This window comes from Pleurodeles waltl, chromosome 10 (assembly GCF_031143425.1).
Source record: "Pleurodeles waltl isolate 20211129_DDA chromosome 10, aPleWal1.hap1.20221129, whole genome shotgun sequence".
In the NCBI taxonomy this organism is placed as follows: domain Eukaryota; kingdom Metazoa; phylum Chordata; class Amphibia; order Caudata; family Salamandridae; genus Pleurodeles; species Pleurodeles waltl.
The window spans coordinates 502,264,307-502,286,861 of record NC_090449.1 but is presented as its reverse complement, the minus strand read 5'-3'; the positions used below and the strand labels follow the sequence as shown (position 1 = coordinate 502,286,861).

Genomic DNA, 22,555 nt, shown 5'->3' with positions numbered 1-22,555 from the left:
GTTGGTCACCTTTATGTCAACAAATTTTTGATCTTATTAAATCACATATGGTATCTGCTCCTGCATTACAGCCTTACGTTGCAGGTTGCAAAACATTTGTAAAGGTGGATGCGAGTGCATATGGCATTGGAGCTTTTTTCTCACAAAAGGAAGGAGACAGATATGACAATTGGTTTTGCTTCCTGAAGACTAACTGAAGTAGAGACACAGTACTCTGTAATTGAAGAGGAAATGCTGGCATGCACCTGGGATGTGGAGAAATGTAAACTATACTTATGGGGGAGATTGTTTTATCTTCAAACGACCATTGCCCTCTTGTAGAAATTCTCAAGGGTTCCAAGATAAAGAAATCTACAGCTAGGCTTGCCAGATTATCGGTGAAATTACTCAAATTCAATTTTGAAGTAAAGGACATTCCTGGAGGAAAAAATTGCAGAGCAAACTGTTTATCAAGATTACAAATTGCTAATCAAAAGGAATATGATGAGGAAGAGATTGAAGAATGCATAATTGCAATGACTAAAGATCACATAGGATGTGGGTGTGTACATGAATGGTGTAGTGCTATGAGTAAAGATGATGATCTACAGGAGGTTATGAAATTGTTTAAACATTTGGTTACTTCTGGTCCTGAACGCAAAGTTGTGTTATGTCCAAAGAAGGCGTGGCAAAAATGTTCTTGATTTCTTGGGACCGTTCCATGTGTTACCTATGCAAATGAGATACTTGATCAAATGTCTGGATAGGTAGAGATGAAAGGAGTAGCTGGGCCTAATGCCGATACTGTGTTGACATTTTCCAAAGAAGTATTTAACAGAGAAGGTAGTCCAGCTGAAGTTGTATTGGTTAATGGTCTTCAGTTTATTTCAGCACCCATGCAAGAATGTTTTTCAAAAACATGGCATTGAGCATGTACGCACACCTCTGTATTGTCTAGAACGTAATGAAAAAGTTGAAAGATTTAACAAAGTATTGGTGGAATCAGTACAGAGTGCACTTGCATCCAAGTTGGATTGTGCTGAATCTATCAGGAATACAATTTGGGCGTATCCCACCACACTTGATTCCAGGATAAATACCTTTTAAATTAATGAGAGGGAGGAAGGTTAGATCTTGTTTGTGTCCTGAATGGATGTCGAATGTGGTTGGTGGTGTAGTTGATGTACAGTTTCTTACCGATGAAGCCAGAGTGGCAGGTGTTCATGCCAGCAGAATCTGAGTTGAAGATGTTTTAGAAAGAAAAAAAAAAAGAATGCTGTGGTGAAGGAAGGTGATTGGGTTCGCATTAAGGATCCCTTACCTGTGAGAAAAGGTTTAGCCAAGTTCAGAGAACCCATTCAAATGAAAAGAGTGAGAGGAAATTCTGAGCAAATTTCCAATGGCCAGTGGTGGAATCTTTCAAGTCAAAGTGTAAGGAGATGTGGAGAAAGATGATGATGCAAATACAAAGAACACAAGATTGGAGCAAGATGGTTTGCTCAGAAGTGATGTTACTCAAAGTAGAAACAGAAATGCAATCAATACTCCAAGGAGTTCTCCTCGTACTAAGAGATTATCCAAAAGATTCATTGATTGAATGTTTATCTGTCAAGTTTCATTAATGAGTGTTGGTATAAAAGGGGAATATGTGTGTTATCTTCATCTGTTGTCTTGCCTAGTGCTTTATTTGGTGTTTTAGTCTGTTGTCTTGTTCAGTGTATTAGCTCCTAGTCATGTATTTATGACACAAGTATATGATGTGTGTTCTAGATCTCTGGTTGAAGCTGGCTGGAATGTGGTCAGAGGATACTGGAGATTGATGAGGACCAACAGTATTCTCCTGGGCTCTGTAATTTACCATCTTATTTTTATAATGTCTTTGTGCCATCGTGTGGAATCACATCATACTCCCCCGGCATCAGACTAGATATGGAAAACTTTTCTCCTACTGGTGTTCCTGCATGCTGCTAGAGGGCTCTGTGCTGACTCCACACCACTCTAGAAGTGACTGGCCGCAGAAGGGTATAAGTGCTATACCTGAACGCTGGTAAAGATGGTCTATAGTCAGGAAATACAGTGCAGAACAATACTCACAAAACCCTCAACACTACATGTTTGACAGTGGTGAAAAGATCTAGCCAGGTGTCCACCCTCAAGGTTGGAAGATACCTTGCACCACCTAAGAATGTAAGTATCTATGAGATGACACTTGCTTAGTTTGTTTTTTCTGGCATTCACGACCCTGTTAGGTGGTTCACAATTACGATAATCACCCTAGCGCTCCGTCGCCAGAAGTGCCCGGCCTCCTTAACACAGGACCCTACCGAGCCCTGTTTGTTTTAGCACCACATGGCGGTGGTGTTGTCTGAGAGAACCTCAGCCAGTCTTCGCTTGATGGACAGCAGGAAGGACTTCAGAGACAGATGAATGCCCTGCAACCAATGTGTGGCCCTCTGCCGAAGACCGGAGTTTCCTAATCTCTACTTTGCCCCAAATTAACTTCACAGCCACATAGGGACACACTCAGTCACTACCATCTACTCTGGGTCTACTCTGGGTTGGGAAGGGAGAGATGCCTGCCACTGGGCCAACTGTATTCGAGTGGCAACCACTGCAACTTTTGAGCATGCTGCACCCAGGTCCATGTCCACAGCTTTCAAAGAACCAGGATGCCTGCTGCACTGGTTGGGAAGGCTGTTTCTGTGTATATGCCAATTCTCTGGAATAACTTCTAAACCTTCTGGATTGATGCAGGGACTGTTTAGTGGGTCAACAGCCCCAAAGAGAGCGCCCTAGCTCTATTGTCCTATGCTGAAGAGAGGGGGTCTGTGAAAATAACTAACAAGAGACAGATAGATACAGCAAACCTTCTATACTATCTGTGAAAATAGGCGTGGAAAAATTATTTTTTTGTCGAACAAAATGTTGTGTTCTACGCAGTGCCTAATCCTCTTGTGTTTGTTTACATATATATAGGCACTAGGCCAAAGGGCGATAAAGTATCCAGTTAAAGATATTAGGGGGTCATTCTGACCCCGGCGGTCATGGACCGCCGGGGCCAGGGTTGGCGGGAGCACCGCCAACAGGCTGGCGGTGCCCCGCAGGGCATTCTGACCGCGGCGGTTTTGCCGCGGTCAGAAGTGGAAAACCGGCGGTCTCCCGCCGGTTTTCCGCTGCCCTTAAGAATCCTCCATGGCGGCGCAGCTCGCTGCGCCGCCATGGGGATTCTGACAGCCCATACCGCCATCCTGTTCCTGGCAGTTCGCCCGCCAGGAACAGGATGGCGGTATGGGTTGTCGTGGGGCCCCCTGGGTGCCCCTGCAGTGTCCATGCCAATGGCATGGGCACTGCAGGGGCCCCCGTAAGAGGGCCCCACTTTGTATTTCAGTGTCTGCTTTGCAGACACTGAAATACGCGACGGGTGCCACTGCACCCGTCGCACCTTCCCACTCCGCCGGCTCAATTCTGAGCCGGCGTCCTTGTGTGAAGGTGTTTTGCACTGGGCTGGCGGGCGGCCTTTTGGCGGTCGCCCGCCAGCCCAGTGCAAAACCCAAAATACCCTCAGCGGTCTTTCGACCACGGAGCGGTATTTTGGAGGGGGGAACTCTGGCGGGCGGCCTCCGCCGCCCACCAGGGTGAGAATCACCCCCTTAGTTTGTTGAAGTATGTAAGCCAATCATTGAGATCTGGTCTCCAGATACAACTGCCATCAACTTTCTCACCAGACCATTTTGAAGTGAAACATGCCTAGGGATCCAGCAAGGCAATAGTAGCCAGCCATATCAGGTGTGAAATGCAAGGTCAAGCAGTAGAAGCTTGAAAATTAGTTGCATAGCCACAGAAAGGGTGGCACAATTTACCTCCTCCTTTGATACCTTGCCTAGTCAAAAAGGAGACTTAGACAATGTTCCACCAAACCCCTTCAGCCTACTCTACATGAAGGGCACAAACAATTTGATATCTAAACATTAATAGCATGGGATATTTGTAGTAACTTGATGTTTTAAACCATTGGTATAGTTTTAGGACAACTTGTGTTTTAGTATTTGAACAAGGTTTTTTTTCCTTTACAGTAACCCTTAAGTGTGCATGTTCCAATTCTGAAAGTGATGTACCACCCCTACCAGTAAGACATAGAACACAAACATCTGTCTGCAGATCATTAAACCGTAAAACAAACATTCATAGTTCAAATCACATGCCAACCATTGTAGATTCACACACTATAAATGTGTACATTAGGATCAACCTTATGAATGGCCTTGTAATTTGGAACGGCTCCAGTTGACAAACTGTGCCATTTTATACCTGTGAGAAACTAACATGCTTGATGGTGGTGTATTCTAAGAGGGCAGCAACCAAAACATCAAGCGACTAGTAAAACAAAGTAAGGCGGCGGGGAGAATGAAAAAAGTGGGAGGGTAAATGCTAAGTACAGCATAGATTGTGGATCTGACGTCGGAGAACGAAATAGACAATCATCACTTTGGTGGTGACTTTTGCAGGTCTGCCTTGAAACAACCATTAGAGCCCTGTTCATTGGAACTGAAGGCTGCTTTTAATAAGAGGCAGGAGTACCAAAGGGTGATAATGTGGAGATCAGAAAGATCTAATGTCATATTTTGCCACTGGTACCATACACCTACTGCCACGGGTGTCCAATAGGATAGGCACACAGGTCAGGGGTTCAATGCATCCAAAATCACATAACCATATTTCAAATGCCAACACACCTGCAATGAACATAAGGGAAAGTTACTTATTTAAAAAATATATATATATTTTTCCAGCACTGAGTCTTTGTCTATTATCTCCGATTCACAAATTTTGACCATTCCTAAAAGCAAGGACTATTCAAAGCTAGTGAATCCATAACTTGATATTGTAACTCAAACAAACACTAATACTTAATTCTTCCCAATTAACTTCACTAGCCTCACACAACAGAGCAGACCACAACACCTCAACTAGACAGACAACATTTAAACACTCAGAGCATGATAACTGTAATTAAATTGCCTTTCTTTTAGATATCAGCCTTGCCCTTTACTAAGCAGGAAAACAAAGTGTGCTACTGGCACCAAATTCTTAGGCATCAGCAGCACAGGGCATGAACTCCTGTCTCGGTTGCATTGTGTACTACATAGCAAGAACAGGATGGTGACCCATCTAACACAAAGTGTGATGTACCAAGTGCTAGCTCAGAACACCGCAGCTAGGTGGACCTCTAACAGAATGATAGAGGGACCCCTTGGCTACTCTGAGCTGCTCCACAGTCCATTCATCGGTCTAACTCAATGCACTACTCAACCCCAAAAGAACATGAATGACATTCGATTTGTTCCCAAATTTTCTCTCAAAACGAGGTGGATGACGCTAATGTACTCACACTGGGGAAAAGATGGTTCACCTTTCTGGTGTAGGGTTTGTAGCAGACCCGAGTGTGACTGAAGAGGAACAAAGGAAGAAATCACAAGAGCCTATTGGAAAATTCTTCATGCGCGCACACACACAAACACACACACAGACAGACAGACACAGACAGACACACACACACACACACACAGAGAATGGTGACTTGAATGTGTGGCAGACCAATCCAGTGCAGACGTCCCTCAAACAAAGATGCTCTTTATCGACTCCTGATGTTTTGAACTTGTTGGTAGATGGTGGATGTCAGCGATTTCCTTCACCAGCAGATTATATTTATAGGAGCAAGCTGCTGCCAAATGTTTCTTTGTTTCTTTCTTAGTCTAGCTTCTCCAGTACAGATGGGACATACACAAGATTGAGTTCACTGCCAAAGTCACACACAATGGCTGCATTGTCGAGGACCAAAATTTGCCGTGCAGGCTGTGCCTCTTCACTCTTGCCTAGGTAGACAGTCTGAAGCAAGTCCCCATAACCAATGTCCCAAAAGGAGACGCAGCCTTGGCCTCCTGTCACCAGTAGGTTATCAGAGATCAACCCCATGCTGGCACCACAGCCCAGATCCTGCAAAGGGTAGAAAAAGAAAAAAAAAAAACAGAAGAGAAGTGTCAGAAGACGAAAACGAAAGGGAACAAGTGTAAGACTGTAACCAAACAAATTCTTTATTAATCACATTTTTAGAGGAAACATAATTGGATTTCTGTGAAATTACAACAGTAGGTGTCTGCATTTGTCAGACTTGCCAATGTTAGGATATGTGTTTGAATTTGAAATGTGTCCACATCATTTTTCCATTTGTAAATCTAGTACAAGGGAAAAGAGGATTGCCTGTATTTATCTTACATTTCTTAACGGAACAGGAAATGGAGGTGTGGAGCTTTTAGTCGTTGTTTTATTTGAAGAGGCTCCTACTAAAGACATGGGAGTCAACATAAAGCTGTGTTTATTCAGTGAGGTATTCAATTAAGAAGTATAAGATAATTTTGTCTGAAAAGATACTCCAGAAAGCCCATCAATGCATGGATAATATGCGCACTGTTCAGCCCTCTGCCTTCTTTCCACAAAGCACTGAAACTGCAGCAGCAATTCTCAAGAAAGGATCTACAATACGAATATGCTGTTGAACTGCACTTCAGTTTCTGAATTTAACTTCGCTTTCGATTGCTTATGCACTACTGGTCTATTTCAATGGAAATTTGTATTACTTCATCGAAGAGTGGCAAGTGGAAGTGACTTCAAACCTTGCCATCCACAGTAAAAATGGTGTTACAGATGGGAGGTGTCTCCCTATGTAAGGAACATGCACACAAGAAAAACTAGGAACTAAATTCTATAAAAGCACTAAATTACCTGCCAGTCGTTTCAGGCATGAAATAATTTGAACTGATTAAAAATAAAAAATAAAGTTACTACAGTAATTTCACATGCATCTAGCAAATAAATACACACTAGAAGGTGTGCTTCTCAGAGTTGCTAAATGGTGAATCAGTGGAGTAATTAAACTTGAAGGGGCCCTCCTGCAAAGTACCTGAAGGGCCCCTCTCCCACCTTGACCCAGTCAGGGGCCTGCGGCCCTTGCACAGTGTAATGTTCTGAGGGACCCCCTGCAGGTCGGGTGCCCCCCTGCACTGCAGGGGAATGCAGGGGCCTTTGTTACGCCATTGCGGTGAAGACCTCTGACCATTAGTCAAAAAGAGATAGCCAAGTGGTTTTGAAACACGAGTCTCTCAAGAGGGTGTATTATTTGACCAAATATTCCTATCTTGTTAAAAAAAAAAAAAAAAGACTACTTGCTATGCGCTATATTAACTTTAATTAATGAGCCTGTATTTATTTTAAAATGCTGTGCCTCAACAATCATCTAAGGAAGATAGGCAAAAGTCAACATTTCATGCATGAAAAGAAAATTCCAAATGGAGCCCAGGAGCGACACTGAGAACCTTAGTGATCAACTTCAAAAAACAAAAAAGCACTGCTTTCGAGGTACAGGAGAGTGCAAGATATGAGCAAACACATCTGTGCAGGAGATTGCATTCAGAGGATCTAGAAGCTTCCAGCAAGTTGGGTGCAAACTCTGGGCACAACTAAGCTACATTTGCCGCCAGATGTCAACTTTTAATTTGATTTGTGCCAGCCAAAATGATCTCTTGTTGTTACCTGCAGGTCAGAACAACCTACTTTAAAGAAGGAAGGGGATCTGACTGTATCAGTGATTAAAAAAATTACACCTGAGACAGGGCAAAGATGGCACCGATATAAGAGTGTTCTACCTTACATTTGTAACTAGACCTGCAGCGCAGCTCTTCTAACCCCTCACATCGAAGCACAAGGCCCACAGAGTCAGCTGCCATAGGCCCCCATATGACACATGGGGTACCAGGCACGGCACAGAGGCTTTAGGGGTGAGGGGAGTCCCCAAAGATCTCTGACGCAATATGAGAAAACTGCCAATGTGTAGCCCACAGACACTTACCTAGAGCACAACAATGCACTGGGATCGGGGGACACAGGTTACCCCAGCGGTGGCCCGGGGACTGCACAGTCTTCATTTTACAGTAGAGTACCCCCAAAGGGATACAGAAAAGAGACTCTACTGCGTCCTGCCCCCAACATGGCCTCCTATCACCATAAGAAAAAAATAGACAGTGGAAGTTCTTCTTGTGACAATGACCCAGGGAGCTGCCTCCCTTCACCGCATGGCTCACCGCAAAACACAATTGAGACCCCACTTATACATGCTTTTATGGAAGAACTCTTTGATGAACTATGTCAAGACATTGTATCCTCCATGATGATGTTGCTAAAGACCTCAAGGAGATGCATCAAGACCTGTGGAACATTGGCCAGCGAGTCTCTACTCCTAAGGATGTGGGAGGCGCCAGAGAGGAAGAAATCCTAGAGATGCAAGATCAAAGCATGAACTAAAAGGCCCATCTTGATGACCATTCACATAGATTAAACGTTTGCCTTAAAAGAGACCCATGGGTGATCAAACAAGATGACCTAGAACCCTATGTGAAGCAATTATTTCCCAGGGCTCCTAGAAGAGGGCATACAGCTGGATAAAACATCTGGAATGGGCTGTGAAGGTAGCCCTGGAAACTAGCCACCAGATGTACTCACCTGCAATCACAGCTAGAGACAGAAGAAAGCCATTCATGGAGGCAGCTCGTAGATGGGGGAGATCACTATGAAGGAGCCAGTGAGTCGCTCTACTAAGACCTACTGCCAATCACTACCACAACAGCAGCTGCGCCCAGTCACTTCATTGCTGAAGGAAAGGGGAATCCTTTGGGGGGTCAACCCATCCATTTAATCTTTAGACTAAGCAACAAAACCCATGCCATACACACCATGGCAGAGGCAGGTGCTGTACTGGACTTCCCAGAATCAGTTGACGGACACTCTGAGGTCAGATGTGGGAACCACCCTGTGGGGGAAACACTTGACCCTGGTTGCACAATGGAAAAATGTCCAATTCTACAAAAATGTCCCCTAAATTAACATAAAAGGAAACGTCCCAGGAATGCAAGGCAGTGCTGGACAAGGTTCTTTCAGAGGACAACAAGCAGCTCCTGATGCATTGGGTGCTTTTCACTAGCCGCCATCTAGTGCCTTTGGGTGCAGTGTGGGCTGGTGGGCTTCATGCAGGGGGCTGCTAGTGGGGTGGAATTAGGGGTGGTGGTAGGCTGGATGAGGTAAAAGAATGCATATGCAGATCAGGTAGACGGGCTGGAGTAGAGTACTGACTCTACCATGCAGCAACCTGGACAAAATCATGATCCTGAGGGGCGGAATGATCTCATTGTTAATGGATCTCTTAACTGGGGGGGGGGGGAGGGGGAGAAAGACATTAGTTCATGCTGTTTGTTCAATATCCTCTGGGGACTAAACTGGTGCATCACAGTGTCCGCCACTGCCCTTCACCCTTTTTATCTGGGCACTCACGCTCAGTGGGAGGAAGGGACCCTTAGAGCTAGTGACTGGAATTGGATGGGCACAATAGACAAAAGTATGCCCTCTTGAGCCTCAACATCAGGGGTCTTACAGCCCGAGCAAAATGGACACCCCAGCATCACAGTTTGCTACAAACTGTGATGTGCCTCCTCCAGGAGACCCACCTTTTGAAGCATCACTTCAGGACTCTCAGATCCCCATGGTTCACGGGGCAGTTCTTTTCTTCCGGACTAAACAAAAAAAGAGTAGTAGCTATTTTGCTGCTAGTAAGTTAATAGGAAGGTCCTAACCACACTGAATTCCCGGGCCGCCTACTGGCCTTCAGAATCTCTACGGCATCCTAAACATTCACAATCTGCTCCCTTTATGCCCCTAATGAGAATCAGAAGAAGTTTATAAAACACGCTCTAGTCACATTGTTGGCCACTCCAAATTCTGACATAATGGTAGGAGGAAACTTTAATGTGGTAATGGAACAGGAACAAGACTATTCTGATTTCCGGATGGGTCAATCGTAGGTAATTTCAAGTCCGGACAAAAATGGTTGGAGGACCTTGGCCTCTTAGCTATTTGAACAGCCTGATATCCCACTTCCACAGACTACACTTACTCTTCTCCCTCACATCAAACATACGCCAGGCTGACTATTCCCTAGAGACCCAACAGCTACTGGATGAGACTGTGAGTGGATGTTGGAGTAACAGCCTTCTCAGACCACTCACCCATCAAGTTATCTTTGCGGTTTTGACACATGCAACCCACCCCCTCGACTATGGCAGCTAGTGACAATCTCCTTTAATCTGACCCTAGGAAAATGGGCATTGGTGAGAAAATCTCGTACTTCATCAAAGACTATGAAGGCACAGTTACAGACTAGGGGATATTCTGGGATGCACTAAAAGCAGTCAGAGTGGTGGGATATTAATCTCACTTGCAAAAAACGGAGTGCAGACATATGGGGGAAGCACACCTAGTTAGGGGCACAAGTGTGGGACTTGGAGGCCCACCATAAACTGATAAACATTTTAAAGACCTGGCATCAACTCACTCGTGCCAGACAACAGGAAAAAGCCCTCAACATGGACAGACCAGAGCATGCCCTATTGCACCTTTGTTATTATAAAGAGGGGGAGACTAATGGCATGAAAACTGAGAACCAGATTACAAAGGAACGCCATCAATACAGTAGTGACATACCACAGAAAGGAACATTATGAGGCATAGGGCGTCCTAGATACGTTTAGACAATACTACTCCTCTCTTTATACTCCGAACCCAGTATAACTTTCTGGTATATATACATATTGAGAGCCCATTCAGGTCCTGGTCCTCACGGAGCAACACATATCCACCCTTGAGAAGAAGATAACAATTGAGGAAGTGATCTTGAGTAACAAACTATCCGTAGGATGCGACCCTGCCCTGGATGGCTTTACCGCCTTTTTCAAAAAGCTATTCTGGCCAATATTAACACCATTACTGGTACTTCTGTATGACTGCTTCTCTGACACTGGCACCCTTACACTAACGATGCAAGAGGCGGTAATCTTGATTATTCATAAAGACAGCAAAGACCCCACCCGAAGCTCTTTGTACCACCATTCTCCCTCCTGATGCTAAAATATTCACTGATGTACGTACTAGCGTGGAGACTGGGCCCTTATATGCAAGCTCATGTAGACCCAAACCAATCTGGTTTTATCCTGGAAAGGGGGTGCAGTGACAACACCAAACTTATCCTACACATCCTGGATCGATGGCATGATCCAGGACATCCGCCTTTCCATCAAATGCCAAGAAGGTATTTGACAGGTTCCACTGGGGGTTCCTAAGGTCTACTCTGGCCAAAATGGGCGGCAGCTCTAAATTGGTGATGTGCGCTTAGTGGATATAGGCACCCCACAGCAAGGGTAAGAGCCAACAGAATGTTATCAGACCCACTGGTGACTGGTAGGGGAACAAGGCAGGGGTGCCTACCCCCTTACGTTTAGCCCATTACATGGAACCACTAGTGGCACAGATACCAGGTAACCCAAATAACATGGGCATACAGTTTGGAAACTATGAACAAAAGTTGTCCCTTTACAGGGATGATAATATGGTCATGATAACCTCTCCGACATGGCTGTTTAGAGAACAGGAGACGTTTGGTACAGGCTCTGGATTCAAGAGGAATGTCTTTAAATCTTGTATCCTTGCAATACCTTGCAAGTGATAAGGGAAGACTTGAATCAACCATTTGGTTCCATGGTAGGAGAAGATTTTTTCCAACATCTGTGAATACAAATCTGACCCACCACTGATTCCACTGGAGCCCAAAACTAGCTCTTAAAAAATGCATACAGGGACTTACAGACCTGGCAAATGTGGAGGGGGTGGGGGGGACAGAACACTTTACATAATGCAGGCTCTATCAGGGCTCCTTGATAAAATGCAGAAATTGATAGAGAACTTTATAAGGGGAAGAAAAACACCTTGGCAAGCTAAAAGACCAGCATATCTCAGTCTGGGGGAGGGAGTTTTAGGATTCTCGCACCTACTTTGTTACTACACGGCTGTGCATCTCGGCTGTGTGTTAGAATGCCACAGACCCACATCAGAGAAACACTGATGCCTTATGGACCATTCAGTTGTGGGTACACACATCTGGAAACTATTGTGACTTATCTGTCGTCATAGACGCTGGGAGGTCTATGTGTCCCCGGTAATCAGAGCAACGCTGGAGGCATGGGACAGAGTGACTATCACCAAAGGCCTTGCAACCTGGTCTGCTGCCATGACACCTATCACAGGTAACTTGTTTACTCTAGTACTCAAAGGGAATGATTATCTCCAAAGGCACTTGCAAACTGGAAATAGGTGGGAGATTTCTACGACAGGGAGGGCTTCCAATCCTTCGAACAACTGAAAGAGGATTATGGTATTCCCAGAGTCCTTAAATTGGCACTACTTACTAATATGACACTGGCTTAGTCACTCCTCCATCAAAGCTAAAGTTAGTCAAACTAACTCCCTTTGAGAAATGGGTCATCACCAAAACTGATCATGAACAACTCATTGCTGATTTATATAAAAAATATTGGGAGGGACAGCACCCTTGACATGCTCCCCAGCAATGAGATGGTGGAAGCTTGTGTTAGATCGAACACTCTCTGACAAAAAGTAGACAGATATCTATTGCCAAATGCCTGCCTCAGCAATGAGGAAACACTAACTAAAATTACCCTCTATTGGTATTATACCCCTGCCCGTATACAAACCTATTCACCGGCGAATCACATGTCTGTTGGAGGTGCGGTAGGCAATAAGGGTCTCTGACCCATCTACTGTGGCACTGCCCAAAACTAAAATATAATACAGAGGAGAGGACTTCAACAACATAGAAGTGATCTTCACAACCACCCAGCGGTTCCCCACGTAGACTTCAATGGGCTTGTCCAACAAGATAACATACCTCTTACGCTCAGCCTGAGAACAGGCAAATAGACTACCACTATGCGCAGCTAAGCAGGCTATAACAGCTCTATTAGGGAAAGGTAAGATCTTGACATACTCGGCATGGCTCACACGAATGTGGGAGGTTCTGGAGATGGAGAAAAATCTCAGTACACGTAGAGCGCCGAGAAGTAACTTGCTTAAAAAACTGGGTTCCCTGTATTAAATGATTGTCGGACAAATTTGAAGAGCTCACTAGCCCAAAATATTCAAAATATTTACAGATAATCTGCTTAACTGAAGCTCCACAAGTGAACTAAACAGCTACACTACTCAGAATCCCAGAGGGAGGAGCTCTGGCTAGCGACCATGACCCTACCATACATCCATCTTACACGGCGGCCTAACGTATGTTTGCAACTGTCCTTGGATTATAGTAAACCAGGGTAGGGGGAGGGACAGGGGTGTTTTGTTGAATAGGATACTTACTCTTATACGCCTAAAGTGAAAACAGACGTGCCCCACCGGCCAATGGATGTAGATGGGTGTATGTGTAGCAAAAAAAACAATAAATCAGAGTTGAACCTAAAAAAAGATCATGGAGATATTGGAGGCTTCATAAGTGTGATGTAATAACTGTCAAGTCTAGAATTTGGATGTTTCTGTGTGCTCATAAGAGATTTTAGATTGCATGTGGTGGTGAGCAGTCAGGCAGACAAGGAGGTTAATTTAAGGGGACAGCCTTGAGATCAGGCAACAGAGCTTATACTTAATCTTTGCTTCAATGGGAAGCAATTAAACTCTTTAAAGTCAGATGAATTGCGATCAAGCTTTCTTGAAGTTGAAGTCTAGTGGTAGAAAGAACGACTCCTGACAGGGCGAGTGAGGGGTGCGCTACATCAGTGGGGACTGAATTACCAAAATCTAGTTGGGAGTTGCCTTATGCATGAGTAACAGTTTTCAAGTGTGAAGCAGATAGAAAGTGTTTATTCTTATTGAGGGCATGAAGATGTAACCTGGAAGATAAATAAGTGACTTCCCTTTGGTAACGCTCTTTCTGTTGGATCCTCTATGAGCAGATTCCTCACTTTATTAATCTTCCCATGTGATAGACTGGATTTATGAACTTTTGCAATAGCTCCTACACACTGAAAAGTAGCACTATAGACCTCGGTTCTACTTGGTCACTGTTTGGTGATAATCCTGCCCGCTCACATCAGTTTGGTGAGCTGATATTTTGCACCCTAGAATGTGGTTAGACATAGTATCTGCCAGAGTTACCGAAGCTAAGTAACTTATTCTTTTGATGGATTCTTCTATTCGTAGATTTCTAACAACATGAATCTATACCAACAAAAGCAATGTCCCCCCTCCAAGGAGGTGAGTCTGGGAAGAGGACTTTCACCAACAACTACTACACCGATTCAAAAGTCCAGAAAGAGGCCAATTTTATCAGCTCTATAGTGCATGGCAGCTTGGTATAATGTATGAATAGATGCCCATGTGGCTGCCTGGTAGATATAAAAAATCAGAACAGCACAAACTAAAACAGTAGTTGTGGCCTGTACTCAGATGGAATGAGCCAGAAGGTTCTCTGGAGGATCCTTTTTGGCCACTGCATAACAAAGCTCAATGTAAAGGACAATCCACAAGGACAAAATCCATTTCTGGACTACCTTTACCATTCTTTGCATTAGTTAACTGAACCAACAGCTGACCATCTATGCCGTGTTCTCTTCCTCATTAGATCGATATGGCGCAGACAAGAAAGAAAGTGTGATGGACTGCCCCACGTGAAAAGGAGACAGTACTTTTGGCCAAAAGGGTATAGTTGTCCTAAGCACCAGAAAAGGCAATATAAGGAGGCTGATTTTACAAGGCTTGCAGCAGCCTTACAACATGCAGAAGTGATGTCAGTAAGAAACAAAGTCTTCAAATGTAAGCGTATCAAGAGTACTGGAAAGAGACTGTAAAGAAACAAACATCAACAGTGTTATAACCAAATGGAGATGCCACTGCATCATAAAGAAAGGGAGGGGGGAGGGGACATTTAAAAGCTCTTTAGGAAAACACATCACAACCGGTGATTTGAATGATAGCTGATCAGGCAAACTAAAGTAGGCCGAAAGGGCTGACAGTTATCCCTTACCAGTGCTTACAGCTAAGCCTTGCCAGGCCAAAGACAGCATGAAGAAACGATTATCAGCCAATCTAGCTCCTAGCGGGTCAATTTGCTTTTCGTAGTTGGTGACAAACCTGTGTCTGCAGTGGTAAAAACTAATTTGGTGGGGGCGTGGCCTGACAAGATGGCTGACAGGACCTGAGTCCCTGAGCTCTCCCCCAGTGTCGAGATTTTACTCTATAAATCCTCTAAAGGTGCAGGAAGCGTAAGTACTTGAGAATCCTGCTGCCCCAGAAATGGGCTGAATAGAGTAACAACGGCCAACATATCGCCTACAGCAGCTGCAGCATGCCCAGTGACTTGGCTCCGTCCCCTGGAGGCCTGGGAGGCAGGAAGCGGAGAAGACGAGCTTGGAGCCGGTGCCCCTTCAACAATCCTGTGAGTGGCACGCTGGGGCTGTGGGGAGAGCCTTGGCACATGGCGCTGAGGGGCTGAACCGAGATGGCAGTCCGATTCCGGTAGAGATGGCTTCCGGGGCCAGGTGGCAGTGAACCACCTGAGAGGTGGGCCTGGGGGAGGAGGACTGGGCGGAAGACTGTGACACCGCCGGGGTACGCCCGGTGAGTTGGGGATGGAGACGAGAGTGGTGAAGCCAGTGTCCTGCTGCTGGCCCTAGGGAGATTGACGGAGGCCTGCGAGAGAGAGCCGGGAGACCAGCGGCGCATCAAACAGAGTGGCCTTGATGGCCTGGTGCTGACGGGAGGAATCCCTTGCTGAGGAACCCAGCCATCTTACCGGAAAGGGCGAGGGAAGGTCCCCTTCTCTGTGGTGAGCAGACCTGGTGGAGGGCCGGAGTGGGAGAGCAGCCCGGACGGCGTCTTGGAGAGTGGGAAACCTGTGTGGGCATGTTAGGGAACGCTCGCCCCCTACTCCCCTCTCAGCGGTTTGGCTCTCGGTGGACGATCTAGGAGCAGAGAGTCCTCCCCCTTGGACAGTTGGACTATTCCTATTATGGAGAAGGACAGGGTGGCGAGGGCGACAGGCTCGCATTCTGTAATACAATATACCACCCAGAAGCAGCCCACCCAACAGCTTAAAGGACAGACCAGTGGCGTTGATGGGGTGGCCCCTGGAGAGGACACAGCTCAGCCCACAGGGACAGACCTGATGGTGGCCATCCAGGGACTCAGATCAGCATTGGAACGCCAGATAGAGATTGTGTCAATTGATGTGAAATTGCTACGCGCGGACTTATGCAAAGTCTTACACATAGTCTCCGTAGTGGAGACCAACTTAGGGAAACCTCCAGGAGGAAATGGCAATATTGAAGCGACATGACCGCAGTAAGCACCGAGGCTGCTGAATTAGGCAGAAGAGCAGAGGATAAAGAGGGCTGCTCCCACTGCAGCAATATTCGGGTGCTTAGTTCTTGGAAAAGGTGGAGGGAGCCTCGGCGGAGCGCTTCCTGGAGAACTGGATTAGGTCGACCCTGAAATCCCCTGGTCTTTCCTCTATATTTATGATTGAAGGGGCGCACAGAGCCCTGGTTCTGCCCCCATGCCCGGGTGCCCCACCGAGGGCCCTTATTGCCAATGTCCTTAACTACTGGGACAGGGACTGCATCTTGAGAGCTGCCTGGGAACAGGGAGTGCCGTAATATGAGAACTATAACATTGCTATCTTTCTGGACTATACTAAACAGGTGCAGGAACAATGTAAATACTTCCTGGCAGCAAAACAAAAACTGAAGGCCATGAGCCTGACCTATAGGTTACTGTACAGTGCCAAACTGAAAGTCATCCACAAGCGCAAAGCGCATTTCTTTGATAGGCTGCAGGACGTTTGGGACTTGCTTGTGGTCCCGGAGCCTGTGGGACGGGGCAGGGAAAACCGGCGCTGGAGGAGAGGCAGGGATGCTCCAACACCTTAAGTAAATGCAGATGTTAGCAGAGAGAGTCTGGATCAAAGTTATTTGGCCGCCTCACAGAATTCGCATAGGGGAGGATGGAATTATGCACTTAACACAATCAATGTCCCCAGAGAGAGATGACAGGCCCTCGGGATGTTGTGTCTCACACTCTGTGCCCCACCTCCGAGATGGTCCCCGATACGGCGCTTCTTGAGCAAGAGCTCCATAACGGTTGAGGAACATTACAGCAGAATGGAGATGTAGCTCCCGTCTGATCAGGCCTCTGGGGTACCACCTACTCGGGGGTCAACGTTGCGCTGGCACGTCGCAATGACCCTGTTTGGATATCCTGACAGCCATGGCATCAAAACGCAGAGCTGGTTGGAATTAGCAAACTGATGGTGGTTTCTTTTTAATAATGTTCATGTACTTACAGTATTAAGCGACATGGCTGCACGTGAAGGTAATAGAGGTGGCAAGCTGGGAGAACAGCAAGCTTAACGTAACGGGTCCCAGTTGGACTGGCAGGGAGGTTGTGACTGTCCTGACACAACAGTGGGTGGACTCCAATAGATTTATGTTACTGCTAAGGTTGTCCATGGGTGGGGGGAGGGGCCTGGGGAAGTTGAGAGTTATATTTTCTGTTTCTATTACATTGGTTTGCTATACACAACATGGCCAACCCCAGAGATGGAGAACTCAGTTTACATTACACATGGAAGTCCGCAATACTTATAAACTTCTCACCTGGAATGTGAGAGGACTTAGCAATGCTACAAAACGATATAGGGTGATGTAATTGCTTAAGCGCCAGAGCGGTGAGCACGGCATGTCTTCAGAAAACCTACCTGACAGATACTGAAGCGCAGAAACAGGCCAAAAAATTGAGAGGGCAAAACTACTATGCTACTTATTTCTCATTTGCCAAGGGGAGTGTTGAGCTGGATAGTCCCGGGGATGCCTTTTGAACTGCAATTTATGGAGGTAGATATTGCAGGCAGATACATTCTGATCAGGGGTACACTGGATAGTCAGGAACTGGAAATACTAATCTCTGATGCCCCGAACAAAGATGATAAATCATTCTACCCCACTTTAGCCAGTGAACCGTCCACAACCACAGGGACTGACACGCTCTGGGTGGGGGGGACTTTAATTACGTTATAGATGGGGACTTGCATAGCCACCACCCTAGACAAGGTACTAAACCACAAATGACCATGAGTCTGAGGACCACAAAGTCACAGTTAGAGTTTGGGGATGTATGATGAGACAGGCATCCAGGCCTTCGGGAATACACCTGTTATTCGACAACATATGGCACATTTAGCAGACTCGATTGCATACTGCTTACGCAACATACAGAGCCCAAGACAGACAAAGTACCTCACCTCACATGATATTTATCAGACCATCCCCCAGTGTCGTGTGGACTTCAGTGGGGTGGTAACCCCCGAGCCCTATGTAAGTGGAGATTCCCATTAGAGATTCTCCAAAATCAAGTGGGCAGGGAGACGATTGTACCATCATTAACTGACTATATGGAACAGAATTGGATGACTACACAAAGGCAGGCAACAGAGTGGGAGGCCTGTAAGACTGTGCTTCGGGGTAGCTGTGTGGACTTACATGTGGAGTCCTGCCTTACAGGCAGAATTGGACAACAAGGAAGACACCTTGGCGGCATGGCAGAGACGCCCAATGGGTGAGGGACGCAGTCAGGGAGAGGAGACCAAGCTTCTTAGACAATTGACTGACACCAGAGATAGACTAGAACATTATACTTTTGAAATTGTATCGACAACTCCTACATTGCGAGGGTGACAGATCGGGGAGGCTCCTGGCGTAGCTCCTCCTACAGGAGATGCCACGCACCTTAGTGCTTCACCTCACAAACCCCCCAGGGGAGAGGCGAGAAAACAGAGTGACATAGTGGAGGCGTTCAGGGACCATCTTGAGAGGGTCTACGCCAACCCGGGAAACCCACAACAGGACAGATCAGCGGATTACTTGGCTGGAGTGTCAGTGCCTCAGCTGGGTATGATAGCGATACAGGCACTGGATTCATACCTTACTTTGGAGGAGGTCAGGGTGGCTATTAAATCTCTTCCACTGAGTAAAAGCCCTGGCAGTGATGGTTTCACAGCAGAGTTTAATCAGGTATTTGGGCCCGACCTGGCTTCTTGCTCTTAGATGTCTATAATGGGGCATTAACTGCCAATATACTCCCAGTGTCGATGTGTGAGGGGATCATTGCTATGATTCCTAAGCCGGGTGTGCTTTCCTTCGATCCAGCGTCCTATTGACCTATTACTATGATTAACCTTGATGTGAAAATCCTGTGTAAGATCCTTGAAAAACAGCTTGGCCCGGAGATGACCTGGCTGGTTCACCCCAACCAATGTGGGTTTACAACAGGAAGGACCACAACCATGAATATCTGCAAACTGACACATGTGCTCCACGAGATTGAGGAAGGGAAGACAAATTGACACTGGTCCCTGTAGACATCGCTAAGGCGTTTGACACCGTGAGCTGGAATTACCTCTTAGCGGTCCGACAGCCATGAGGTTTGGGCCACAATTCCAAAAGTAGGTCAGAATTCTTTACACAGAACCTACAGCCAGGGTCAGAATGGGCGGACAGTGCCACGAAATGTTACAGATAAAGAGGGGTACATGTCATGGGTGCCCATTATCACCACTGCTCTTCGCAATGACTCTTGAGCCATTTGCACAGCAACTTAAGAGGTGACATGGAAAGGTGGGGCATTCAAATGGAGGGGGATGCACCACCCTATATCACTGTATGTGGATGATATGCTCTTCTACCTGACAGAGCCAAGATCCTACCTCCCCATCTTGATGAAAGAGCTGGAAAGGTTTGGGTACCTACCTGGCCTGCGTATTGCTGAAATTCTCAATGGGAAGCCTAGCAAGACTCCCGTCTGAAGGCTTGCCGGATTTACACTTATGATGGGAAACCGATCACTTCCGATATCTTGGAATAATGATGGCCCACACGGTCAGACAGCAGAACCAGCACAACATAGAATGAATAATGTTGGGCCTAAAAAGATTGGTGCATTTCTGGAATACATTTTCAATAATGGGGTGTGCTGCAGTAGCAAGATAGTATTTTTGCCTCAATGCCTATATACTCTGCAGGACTCTCTGGACACACACCCCAGGTCAGTTTTTAAGCTTTTGCATTCCCTGCTAATAACCCTGGTATGGTCCTGGCCGCAGTAGGTTGACCCGTGAGACCTTCCAACTGCCTCTGCTAGGAGGAGGATTGGCATTGTTCAACATAGAGTATTATTATCTAGCCTCCCAATTGCAACATGCAGCACTGTGGTTAGCAGAGGGAGACAACTGGGAGAAAACCCTCCTTAGAGACAACTCTTGCCACAAAATGCTATTGCAGCTACTCCACGCAGGAGAAAATGGGGACCCCCAAGCTCCCATACCTAATTAAACATACAGCAACACTTTGCATGCAAGCAGTGAGGGTGGTTTTGAAATGGGCCCCAGTTTGTCTGCAATTTGTGTTCTGGGACCTTCCGGCGTTTCAACACCTGACCACCACAGTAGACGTTATACTTCGGCAAAAGGGAGGATGCCTGACACTTGCAGACCTCTAACCCAACGAGACCTTTATAACGTTTGAGGCAGCGCAGGAGGCCTTGGGGTTGAGTCAGGGACAATTTTTCAATCAACGCAAGTATAGTTAATATAGTATGAGAAATATGGCCCACATAACCAGAGGCCCCAGCCTCATCAGTAATGTTCAGAGCACTCCTGGAATATTGGGGGGGGGGGAGAGAGGGGGGCAATAGACATAAGATATCTCACTTTCATAGGGCCATGCTGGCAGACACACCCAGGGCCGCGTCAAGGTCCTAATCGGCTTGGGAAAATGAATTGAACACGCCCATAGAGGAGACACAGGGGAAGGCACTATGTGCCTGCCTAGGCAGGGGACGTGCAATGCTAGATTTAAGCGACTATGTTTTAATTATATACACCACACATGTAACCCCATCTTCCTACATAGAATCAATCCTACTACGAATGATGGTGGCCGGAGGTGTCGCATCCGACTGACAATCTTCCTACATCTGGCCTGGAATTGTTCCCAAGTACAAACTTTCTGGGACTATGTGGTCCGAAGTTTAAGGTGTGTATTGGGGGTGGAGCTGGATCTGACCCCCATCTTGTGCCTCTTGGGGGATATTAAAAAAAAGTAAGGGAAAAATAGAATGGAAGCTCATGCAGCTGGCCCTATTGTTGGCCAAACGCCCGGTGGCTGTCGCTTGGATGAGCATACAGAGATCCAGCTTAAAGGCAATGGCTTGAAGATGTGAGGGAATGGGCTGTGGCAGAAGAGATGCAGTTATGCCAGGTTAGAAGAGATGATAACCTCAAGGAGGACCTACAAATATGGCAGGGGATCCTGAAGCACTTAGCGGAAGTTAAAGAACGTTGGCATGATGTCATCATAGGGACTTAGACCTAACCATTGCTTTAGTTATGTTATAAGGGAAACTACTTAAAGCAACAAATGGAACACAATATCTTTATGGCTGATATACTTGTTCTGCAATTCTGGAGTTTGTTCTAGGGGAATACTTCTGTGATGGATTGTCTCCACTCAATCTCCATGCCTCAAGGTGCAGATTGTAGAGATTTGGGTGCTGCACCCAGCCATGCTGCTGGGAATGCAAGTTCTAACGAAAAGAAAGCTGAAGTGGAGGGATAATGCTCAGGTTCAGCTATTCAAAGTACCAAACCCTCCTGGTCCTATTCAGAACCACAATAATAAGTTGTGTCCGGTCCCACCTAACTTTCTTCAAGACCTGTGGAAAAAGCAAGAGGCAAAAAAGCGTATCAGAATCCAGAGTCCCACTTAAAGCTGAACACACCTCTACGAGACCAGTGAGGAGATAACTCAAGATGAAAAAGGCTAGACAATATACCAAGGGTACACCTCACTGGGCAGGAAACTACACCCCACTCTTGATCAGCAAGATAACATCTGCTAAGATCATCTGCCCTTTTGTTGAAGCATTCCGCTATGTGACTGACCATTATGGGAATCTGGTGACAAGCCATCACAAAAGCTTTAGAACCTCCACACGACACAATGCCCACTCTGGTCTACATATTGAAGTGCAACATTGTAATCGTATTGGCAATTTAGGGCCTTTAAGGCGAGCCAGGTGGTGCATAGGTCAGAAGATTTATGTGGTGGCACTGTTCTGAGACCGGAGACCTCTAAACTCCACATCATCTAGGTGACCAGTCAAGCCCAGAGATAGAGCATCCATCTCCACTTTGAGATCTGAAGGGAGCAAAAACAAAAAGGCTTGCCAAATGTCAGAATGACATGCATTATCCACCACTGAAGGAGCGAAGGTCATGAGGTGCCTCATCCCAGTTGTCTGTGACAAAAAACATTATATATTTACCTAAATGCTAGATCTCTCACATCATTTAATCGAAGTTTGAGATATTTTTCACACCTACAATCAAGACATACATTTTATAACAGAAACATTGTTCAGCTCAGGATTTCCCCAGACATAACAACCATACCCCAATAACATAGTATCATTAAATGAGAATGACAGGGATGGGTCGGAGGATGGGTGGCTGTTATTTATAAACATCTGGTCAGATGTACTATTGCAGACTCATCTAACATGAGGTCTTAATTTTAAA

The 22,555-nt window shown here is 46.0% G+C and overlaps 1 protein-coding gene across 3 annotated transcripts in view; it reads right to left on the bottom strand.

Moving 5' to 3' along the window:
• Positions 1-5,583: 5,583 nt before the first annotated feature.
• The window catches only part of SCAP (SREBF chaperone), a 657,412-nt gene continuing 640,440 nt past the window's right edge, over positions 5,584-22,555 (bottom strand). For all 3 annotated transcript variants that reach the window (XM_069210888.1, XM_069210889.1, XM_069210887.1), the window contains one exon: positions 5,584-5,973. In XM_069210888.1, the coding sequence (XP_069066989.1) occupies positions 5,728-5,973 (246 nt within the window). In that variant the 3' untranslated portion in view covers positions 5,584-5,727. The remainder of the gene's footprint in view (positions 5,974-22,555) is intronic.